The sequence below is a fragment of the Neomonachus schauinslandi genome, chromosome 9 (assembly GCF_002201575.2).
Source record: "Neomonachus schauinslandi chromosome 9, ASM220157v2, whole genome shotgun sequence".
Classification (NCBI taxonomy): Eukaryota; Metazoa; Chordata; class Mammalia; order Carnivora; family Phocidae; genus Neomonachus; species Neomonachus schauinslandi.
The window spans coordinates 81508215-81518085 of record NC_058411.1 but is presented as its reverse complement, the minus strand read 5'-3'; the positions used below and the strand labels follow the sequence as shown (position 1 = coordinate 81518085).

The 9871-nt window shown below is 59.5% G+C and overlaps 1 protein-coding gene across 3 annotated transcripts; it reads right to left on the bottom strand.

Annotated features, from left to right (window-relative positions):
• Nucleotides 1-431: 431 nt before the first annotated feature.
• On the bottom strand, nucleotides 432-9013 carry BAHD1 (bromo adjacent homology domain containing 1). Of its 3 annotated transcripts, none has more exons than XM_021695408.1 (6): nucleotides 7579-9013; nucleotides 5435-5817; nucleotides 4405-4564; nucleotides 3921-3997; nucleotides 3067-3167; nucleotides 432-2591 (listed from the first exon to the last, which is right to left on the bottom strand). In XM_021695408.1, the coding sequence occupies exons 1-6, from the start codon at nucleotides 8999-9001 to the stop codon at nucleotides 2402-2404; spliced, it is 2334 nt and encodes a 777-aa protein (XP_021551083.1). In that variant the 5' UTR covers nucleotides 9002-9013; the 3' UTR covers nucleotides 432-2401. The 3 variants fall into 3 exon arrangements, with proteins under 3 accessions (XP_021551083.1, XP_021551084.1, XP_044773934.1); XM_021695409.1 differs by having other exon boundaries at nucleotides 3067-3158; XM_044917999.1 differs by having other exon boundaries at nucleotides 5435-5814.
• Nucleotides 9014-9871: the final 858 nt, after the last annotated feature.

Here is a 9871-nt window from a genome sequence, read left to right as displayed (position 1 = left end):
TGACCCAAGGTGATGAGGTGCTATCCACTCTCTGCACCTACCTGGGGACCAGTTCCCAGGTCACTGGCCAGGGCAAGGCTGGCCACCCAAGGATTTCACATTGTCCAGGCAAGTAGCTCTGGCCACATGATGCCGAGAAGCTCTCATTGCCCCCCCCCCTCCCCCCGTCTCCCTTCCTCCATCTGCTCTCCCCCTACTTTCCTGCCCTATTTGTTTATTGGCCTTAAGGCCAATTTGTTTGGCTCACTACTAAAGAGTAGTGAGCCCCTCTGCACACACAGCCCCCCCCCAAAAGATGACAGGACACACAGGGAACAATCCTTTTCTAAATCAATACAATTTTTCAAATTTATTTTTTTCTTAAAGAAGTACTTCTAATCTCTGTCAAAAGGGAGGTGAGGAAAGGTCCTCCCTCCCTTGTAAACACTGAAATACAGATCTGAGAAACCAGGGTCGACACACACAAAAAGTGCATTTTACAAAATATCAACTAAAATATATTTTACATGAATTATGCTTCCATTGAAATTCTACCAGCTGCATTTTCAGGTTCGAAAAAATATTTCCACATCTAAGAGATTTCAAAAGCATTTAAGTTCTGGGCAGCAGACCCTGCCTCTGGGGGTGGAGGGGCCTTGATCTCCTCTCCTGCTGAGTGAGGCTGGGCTCCTTGGCCGCAAGAGCCCAGCACCCTGGGAATGAGCAGGCTCCCAGGCTGGCTCTCCAGAGCCCCTGCAGCCACTCTCTGCCAACCTCTTTTACTGCCCCACTCCTTCCTCCAAACAGCTTATTCAATACAAGGGCACCCTAGTCCCTTCCCCTCGGGTTTGGGATTGGGGTTTCCATGTGTAAATTCGCCTCTGAAGCCTCCAGGCCTCCCCCAAGCCCAGTGACCAATCGGGAGCAGCCTGACTTCTCAGGGATAGCACAGGGCCTGGGGTTGTTGGTAGGGCCCTGGGGGTTTGCTTTGACCTCCCTCTCCAGACCCAGCCTGACTGTCCTCACCCAGTGTCACCTCCTTAGCTTGGGCTGGGTCTGTGCCTGCCCCTTCCTAGGGGAGGAGGAGGAGGAGCGCTGCCCGCTGCCCTCTCGGCTCCTGCCCCCAGGGGTGTGCCCTGGGGAAGTGCTAACAGCAGCGCCCAGACCACACAGTGCTCCTCTCCCCCTCCCCACCAATGCTCCTCTTTGGTACAAACAGGATAGAACCAGGCTGCTCCAGCCCCCTCACAGAGCCCTGGGGGGCCAGGGGCCTAGTCCTGGCAAGGACAACAGGGGGCCCAGCCTCCTAACCTACTCTGGGGAGCAGCATGAGGTGAGAACAGGGCCCCTGGGAAACAGGAACAAACTGAAAATGCAGGTCCTTAGCTCCTAGAGTGAGTGGCTGCAGCTCAGCAGGTCTGTGGACTGATACAGTGTTGATTCTCGCAGGGATGTAAATTAGTGCAATCTACAAAAGACCAGGGTAAGGGTGGGGGGCAAGGGGAGCCACAGCACTCCTTTGGTTTGATTTCAGGTGGGTGTGGCTTGAAGAGTCAGGTATGAAGTTCTGCAAGAGGTTTCCTACAACCTCCAAGTGTAAGGCAAGAGGAAAAGTCTTCAATAAATCAGGTAGCAATTTTCCTTGCCCCCGGCCCACCCCCTCCTAGCTCCCTTCCGCCCTCCCAGACATGACAAACCCCATGTTGACCAGTTAGCTTCTGGGAAGCCAGACCTGCTGGATGGCCCTCACCAGGAGGCAGACAGGAAGCGGACGCCCACAAGTGGGCCACACCCATGACTGTGCGCACTGGGTAACTTGTCCCAGCGCGGGGGCTACTGCAGGGGCAAAGGAGGAAGCCAGGGAAAGGCCCCGAGTCTAGAAAGAGAAAGTCTACGCTCTGGAAGCCAGACTCTGGCTCTCTATGCCTCAAAGGAAGGAGCTCGGAGCTGTGCTAGAATCTGGGAGAGCCTGGTCCCAGGCTGATGGGGAAGCAGTGGGTCACAGTGGGTGAGGTAAAGCTGGCTCCCGCTCGCCTCCCCCCGCCTTGAAGGGCCCGGGGAGGGCTAAAGAAGAGCCTGTTGGGCCTTATTCCTGAAGGACTCTCCCCTCCCCCCAGGGCCCCATGCCCCTCAGGCTTGGCCCAGCCTCAGGGAAGACTGCTTCTTCAAGTCTCCACCCAGGCAACCACAGAGAGGTACTCTGGGCCCAGTTGAGGGCTGTGATGCTTTCCTTATACCCTGGCCTCCCCTTCCCTCCCCAGGGGCCCAGTACCCATAGGGGTCCCTGCCCTCCCCCCAAGAGAACCACAGGCCAGCAACCTCGAGCCCCTGTGGCCCCTTAACCAAGTGCTGTGCTTCAAGCAGTGCCCCCTGCCTCGGGCCCCACTTGCCCATGGGCAGGCCCAGTGTAGGCCTGCGGAGGCTACTGAGGGTTCTTGAGGATGCGGCCATGGCGGAAGTCATAGACATGGCGGCAAAGAAACACCAGCTCAGGGTCCGTGTCCTCGGGCACGGTGCGGTGTGGCGGGGTAGAGTAGTCTGCAGAGGGGGGCACCAGTGCTGTCTTTCGGCTGGGGAGGCCCTCACCTCGGCGCTTGGCCATGGCACAGAATCTGCAGTGACACAAACCATTTGCTGTCTTTACCACAGCCGCCTCTGCAGGAAGATCAGCTCCTTCCCCACCCTGCCCAGAGAGCTGGGGCCTCCCCTCCCACCCCCACAAGGGCTGGTGCTGCCTCCATCCCTGGCCTGGGGGCTCCAGCCTCTCTGCCGATCGCCAGTCCATCTTCTCGGTCACTGGGGGAGCACATCTGCTGGGACCTCCCTCCCAACACCTGCCAATTCTCCTCGATGGTTCTCTGAGAGCAGTTCTGTAGCCGCCCCCAAACGCTGCCCCAACCACTCTGCCTCAGAGGAGGAACAATTTTTCTTCTACAAACATCAGAAGGCAGAAGAAGGCTGTGAGGTAGAACGTTCTGGGAGGTCAGGCCCTGTGAAGGAAATCCTCTTGGGAAGCTCGGGCAGCCCCTAAACAGCCCTGGGGAGTCTGAGGGGAGAGGCTAGCCAGACGGGCAGGGCACCACCGACCTGCAGTACTCAGCAAAGGTCAGCACATAGCATTTCTCCTCAATGCAGGCCACACTGTTCTGGTCCTGATGTCGCGATGCAAAGACTTCATTCTGCAAAGGCTCAAGGAGAGAGAGGGGGACGTTGGTACCAGGGTTGGAAGCACGTAACTGCAGAAGCAAGGCCAACATTAACTCTTCTGTTGGGACTCCTGACCTGAGATAACTCCAGCCAGTGCCCAGAAAGCCAGGGAGCATCCCACACCCCAGGGCACTCCTCCCAGGTCCCGTCCTACTCGGGAACAGCCAGGGGCCTATCCAGCAACGCCCCCTGCCCCATGTCATCAGCCTCCTGACCCCCACCCCCAGCTCAGGGGAGGAGAGGGGAAGTGGTACCCATCTCCCCATGAGATGAAAGGTCCAGCGAGGGCAACGAAGTGCCGGGGAGCCCAGGCCAGGGGCCGAGTGACCACGCCCGACGGCACTACCTCTCCCAGCACCCCGCTTGGTAGCGTGCCCGGGGGCGTCCCGAGCCTCTTCTCTCCTCCCTCTCATGCCACACACAGCAGCCAAGGGGGCTAGGGGTGCAGCCCCACCTCCCCTTTCCTGGGGCCACGAGGACATAGCCACTTGCTCCCACTCTGGCATGCCCCTGGGGTTCTCCCTTCCTGCTCCCCCTTTCAAGGAAAAGGTTACTATTCCCTTTGAAATGTGAATTGGGGCAGTGCTGCGAAAACAGGCTAAAACCCAGGCCCGTCTGTGGTGTCCAAGGTACAATGACTTGACTGCCCGTGGCTGCCTCCCCATTCCATGTTCTTGGTGCCACAACTTCTCCCTGCCACCCCGGCCCTCCCCGACACTTGCCAGGCAACTCACCTCGTGCATGCTGGGACTGCGGCCTCCCTGTAAGTGCTCTGGTCTGTAATACCACAAGAGGCTCATCATCAGCTCTCCTAGGGGGACAGGAGAAGCAGTCATGGCTTGAGCTGGCAACCCCAGAGCAACTCAGACAGGCAGGCAGGCTGGCTACCTGCCCGGGGCCGATCATCCAACGTCGATGCCCGGGTCAATCCTACAGGCTCAGCCACCCATATCCCCTGCCTCAGGCCAAGCCTGGCAATTCAGGGGCCTGGAATGCTGTCAGGCATGGAGGAAGAAGGGGGAAAAGGTACTGACAGGTGAGGTGGGGGGACAGGTGCCCAGGTCCTGGTGGCCGGAAAGGTTAAGGAGCTGATCCGACCCAAACCACAGGCCATCTTGCGGCCCTCAGTAGCAGACAGATGCTGGCTGAGTGGAGGGCGGCCTCTGTGGCAAGAACACGAAGAGACCAGTGCCAGCTCAGACTGCAGGCAGGGGGTACCTGATTCAGGGTTCTCCCAGAGGGCAGAGATCTTGGCCACATAAGGCGTGGACGTCTTCCGTGGGCCTGACTTGAGGAGGACAGTGTCCCGGACTCGGATCGTCTCTCCATGCCGCTCCACCGCCTGGTAGCTCTTTCGGATGGCTGGTTCTGGCTCATCCTAAGCAACAAACCAACGACACAAACGGGCTCATGAGGAGGGGAGGAAGGAGGGAGTGAGCGGAAGACATTCTCTGCGTGCTTTCCTCCGGGCAGTCAAACCACTGAGGATGGAATACTACAAAAGCAGTTTGCATAGTGGTCTCTTCTCCCTAAGCCTGGCTTTCAGGGCCAGGACAGGGGTGGGAGCTCCCCATGGCTGGAGAAAGGATACAAAATAGGAACAGGGGTGGGAAAGTGGCCTAAAGCTTCTGGGGCTGCGCTGTGATCAACACAACCCAACAGCCAGTTCCCCTGCTCCAAGCCCCAGCATCGAGAAGGTCCTCAAACTTCCTATTGGGGCAATTTGGTTTTGATCTTTAAACCACCACTGTGAAGTGGCACGGCCCTGGGCAAATTACTTAATCTACCACTATACCTCAGTTTCCCCGTCTGTGAAATGAGGACAGGAACATGGGATACGCACCTCACAGGGTAGCGGTGAGGATGAAAGCACCTTAGCTCGATAAAGTTTAGTCGATACTCTTTTCCTCAACCCAGATGTTCCTGGATCACTCATATTCTCTGCCTAGCCCAAGTTTCCCTACACATACACTTATCCAAAAAGCCTCTGGGACAGTCCTCCATTTTATAAGCCAGGATAGAAGAGACAGCATGAGCAAGGATGAGAGGTGAAGACACCGACCGTGCACCCCCTCACCTCCCCAAGGCCCGCGGTACCGGACCAGCCGGGGCTGGGGGAGCAGGCTGGGCCAGCATGATCAGTTCCCAGACAGGCTAGAGCCAAGGGTTCGCGGGATCCCCTCACCGCAGGTCCTATGTCCCCACGGCCACCTTCCCCTTCCCCCCGGGGCTAACAGCTGGCACTCACCAAGACATAGACAGCCTTCTCACACGCAGCCCCGACGGGCACCCAGCCATTAGTGCGGCGGCGGCGGCGGCGGCGTGGGCGCGGGCGCTGCACACGTGGTTGCTTGGGGTGGCTGGGCCTGCAGGCGGCCTTGCTTCTCGCCGTGTGCCTACAGCTAGAGCCCGTGCGCAGACCTGACTTGGAGCCGCTGGGAGGCTTGGCGCTCTGAGGGCACGCGCGGGCTACTGTCTGGGGCTCCGAGGTGGGGGTCTGAAGATGGGGGACGGGCTCTGCTGCAGGCGGCACGCTGGGCACAGGGCATCCCAGGAGGGGGTGGGCAGGTGAGGCAGGGTGGCCGGCTTCCGGGAGAGGAAATTCCAGCTGGCCCAGGGACCTGCAGCCTTCTGGGAAAAAGGAGAGAGAGGGTGAGGGCAGGTGAGGACGAGCACTAACCCCACTGGTGCCCCTGCTTTCAGAGCCTGCTCCTGTCATGCTGAGTGTGAAGCCTGAGGCCGCCAAGGTGACAAGCGGAGTCAGGGGCCTTTAAGGTAGACCATCAGAGTGACTGGCCAAGGGTGTTTTTTGCCCCTGGAGACTGGCCCACAGCCATCTCCATCTCCCCCTGCTAGCCTGAAAGAAGGGGGTGGGGGGTAATGGGAACAGTGTCTCTAGCTCTGACTTCATCTCCTCCAGAGCTCCCACAGTGCTCAGGAGCAGGGGGGCCGGGATCAGCCCGGGATATGAGTCCCAGACCTGCCACTCACTGGCTGTGTGACCTCCGGCAAGCCACGCTACCTCTTAGTGCCCTGCAACAGAAGGAGGGGCGGCAACCATCATATGGGGGTCCTGGGTGTTTCTCTTATCAATGCCTTGCATCAACCCTACGAGGTAAGTCCCATGACCACCATTCTATAACGAAGGAAACTGAGACACAGAGCAGTTACTGGCTTGTCCCACGATCACGTGTCTAAGGAAGTGGGGAAGAACATTTCACTCCAGGCAGTCTGGCTCCAGAATCTGTGCTCAATTACATGCCATGTGGCCTCCCACATGTAAAGCGCTCGGAACAATACCTGGCACGTGGTGCTTACTGGGGTTCCAGGGCGAGGGGGCAGGGTCCTGGGTCCCACGGATGAGGGGTCTAGATTTGGGAGAGTGATGCAAAAAAGAAGGAAAAGCCCAAGCAGCAGCCTGATCTCATTTCTTAGAGCTCCAAGTCACGCCAAAACCTGAAACAACCAGTCTGGCCAGAGTCAACTGGTCTATAAAGTTGTTTTATAGACCCCTACCAGAAGGGGTGTGGGGTGGTGGCAGGGAGAGCTCTGGTAAGGCCTGGCCTCTCACTTCACCAGCAGCAGGGCAGACTTGCCAGACAGGATGGCTCTGGTCACCTTATTTCCACCCGGGAGCCAGGGCCGGAGCCTGGAGAGGCATGTGAGGACACTTCTGCCAGTCTGGGGGAAGAGAGCCCCGTGGAGGGCTGTCCCACCGGCTGCAGTGCAAGCCTCTCAGGTGTCCGGGCCTTGCTAGGAAGGCAGACACCAAAGCTCCAGGCCCTGTTAGCGTCCTGCCTGTGTAGGGGACTCTGCCTGTCTGTTCTTGGCGTGTGCCCACTCTGTTAGCCCCTCGCGAGGTGAGGCTACGTCTGCGTACTACGTCCCCTTCAAGGCCTGTATGGCCAGGGCGAAGGAGTCCTCCTGCGGCTGGCACGGGGCCTAGTACCCACCACCCTTCCCGTGAACGCTGAACTAGGCCAGCACGCAGATGGAATGGGCTCCTGCAAGGTAGAATTCTAGCTCTCCTTGAGGGAGGCAGAGGGACACAAGAGCGACTTGGCAAAAGCCCTATTTTCAACATGTAACTTGCTACTCAAGAGTAGAACGGGCATCCCGATGGGGACGGAGGGGTGGCTCTCCCTGCCCCCTCCACTGCCACAATGCTACCTGCCACGCCAAGAAATCCCCATAGACAGTGGGGAACAGAGCTAAGAGCTAGACACGGGCCCCTTTTCTGGGACTACTCCACGGTTTGGGGCACGAAACTAGGGGAGACCTCCCTTCCCAAAGCCCCCGACCTCCCACGTAGTAGCTAGACCTCAAGGAGCCCCACGCCGATCCATGGCCCACCCTGCTGCGACTGGACATCCCGCACCTAGGAAGTCTTACCTGCTGCAAAAGGCATTTTGTAGGGGCAGCCACCGCAGGTAGTGCCGATGTGGGTAAGAGATGGGGGCAACATTTCACAGATGCTGTAGCCATTCACTCCAGTGTCCTCGCTAGAACAGTAGCGAGAGCCCCAGGGAGTGTGCTGGAAAGGGGTGCCTGCGGGCACTGAGCTCGGTGCCAAGAGGAGCCCCTCGTTAGGTGCAGCCACTGGGGACAACTTGCCCTCGGGAAGCATGGGGCAGGGGGCGTAGCCTCCACACTGCAGCCCGTCTTGGCTGCAGTAAAGGTAGAAGCTGCCTAGTGCAGTGAGCTCAGGTCGACCGCACAGGCCACTGTAGTGGGCAGGGTTGCCAGGCATTGGCAGGGGGGACAGCTGGGGTGTGGGGAAAGAAGGCTGGTGCAGTTCCTGCTTCGGGGCAGGCGACTCTTCGCCTGGGCGCCCAGGCTCTGGCTTCAAGGCTGCCTGCCCGCCCATCAGCAGAGGCAGGTGGGGGCGCAGCCCCAAGGGACTCTCCAGAGCCTTGCTCAGGGGCTGGTAAGGTGGCTGGCTGGCTGGCCCCCGAGGGGTGGCGGATGGCCATGGCTCCTCAGGGTGCCTCTGCCAGCCGAGTGGGCCTACAGCCTCCCCAGAGCCAGGGCCCTGCTGGGCCTTGGGATAGTTCTTGCCATTGACCTTATTAGCCCACTTTGGCCTCGGAGCCCTCAGCGCCGGTGGCTCTGTGGAGCGCCCCTCTGCTTCTGGGTGGGCACGCGGTGGCCTCAAGGGTAGCTCCCGCTCCTGGCTCAGCTTCAGGAAGGCAGCTGCATTCAGGCTGGCCAGTCTCTTGGGCGCTGGGTCACCATCTCGACGGGCACCCTCATCTGGTGCTGGCTCTGGGGACAGGTCCCGACTTCCTCCTCCAAGGTCCTCGAGCCGGGGCCGCTTCTTGGAGGAGGACCAGCCCCCCACGGCCCGGTCCCGGCTGCGGTGAGAGTCGCCCCCTCGGCTGCGACGGGTGCCCACCAGGCTGCTGGCATCCTCCCGCTCCAGCAGCAGGTTATTGAGGGCCTCCGCATTGAGGGAGGCCAGGCGCCTCTTGCGGGGCTGGGCAAGGCCAGGGTCCTCACTGGATGGGGCTGGGCTCGGGGGCTTGGGCAGGTCAGGGGGGAGCTCATCAGCCTCATCTGCACTCCGTGGACCAGCCACATTCTCCAGGCGGGTCAGGAGCACTTTGCAGGCCTTGGGCTTCTCGGGGACCAACGGGCGCTTACGCAGTGGGTAGTTCTTGCGGCGCCCGGTGAGGTGCCCTGGGCTCTCAGGCATGCCTGCTTCCACACTCTCTGCCCCCGGCTCCGTACTGCTGCCTTCCATCTGCAGGGGCTCCCGGCGGCCAGAGGGGCCCGAACTCAGCATGGGAAGGGACTTCCTCCGTGTGTGTGTCATGGGGTACTTCCAATCTGCAGGGCAGAAGGGAGAAGCCCACCGTGACCTGCCTGGCCTGCTTTCTCCTCTGCTGCAGCCCGTCCAGTGTCAACGCCCTCCCCCTTCGGTAACTCTGGCCTACCCTCACCCCATCTACAGCCTGGATTTTCCCAAGACCCCTCTTCCAGAGTGCAAAGGTCCAGTGGGCTCAGGCCACCAACAGCTGTGCAAGGACTGGCTGCCCCACTCTTCTTTTAGCCTAGGGTCCTTCTCTGAACTAAGCCCTTCAACAGCCTATGGAAGGATGCAGGCCCTGGGGTCAGAAGACAGAAGGCGCTGGGGGCAAAGTTCTCAGTTCTTTACCTGTCCTTCTCCCGCTAGATACTTATCACAGGTCAGGAAGAGGCTCTGAAGACACCAAGCCAGGATGGGGCTGGGGTGGTGGGAGCCCATCTGCTCCTTCAATAACATTACCAATCCTTCCCCCATCTTGGGGCTTCTGAGATTGGCCACAGGAAGATAAGGACAGAGACAGTGAGGAGCTAAGGTGAGGAACCCGCCTGCTGGGCTGTGGAGAAAAACAAAGTCCAGCCTGTGGCGACACCCTGCCTGGCACGTACAGCAGGACAGCCATAACCTGGGTCTTGCTGGAAAAGCCCCCTGAAGGGGAAGGCCTGGCTGTGAGGAGTCCAGGGTCAGGGGAGGTCTCAGCCGGCCCCAGGAGCCAGCATTCCTAGGTAGGAACCCCACGCAACAGCCTCTAAGAGTTCGGGAAATAAAGTATCAAAGACAAGAACTAACTGGAGACAAACCGACAAACCAAACCTGGGCTGCCTTGCTAGCCCTGCCCTGTTTCTCAGGTCTCCCTCCTGGTAGGCAAGATGCCAGGCA

Bases quoted from the DNA above. Each gene is read 5' to 3' on its own strand.
- BAHD1 (XM_021695408.1), bottom strand. From the start codon at position 9,001: ATGACACACACACGGAGGAAGTCCCTTCCCATGCTGAGTTCGGGCCCC. The intron at 5,818-7,578 runs GTAAGACTTCCT...CCTTTTTCCCAG, and splicing joins CAAAATGCCTTTTGCAGCAG to AAGGCTGCAGGTCCCTGGGC. The intron at 4,565-5,434 runs GTGAGTGCCAGC...TTTGTTGCTTAG, and splicing joins AGAAGGCTGTCTATGTCTTG to GATGAGCCAGAACCAGCCAT.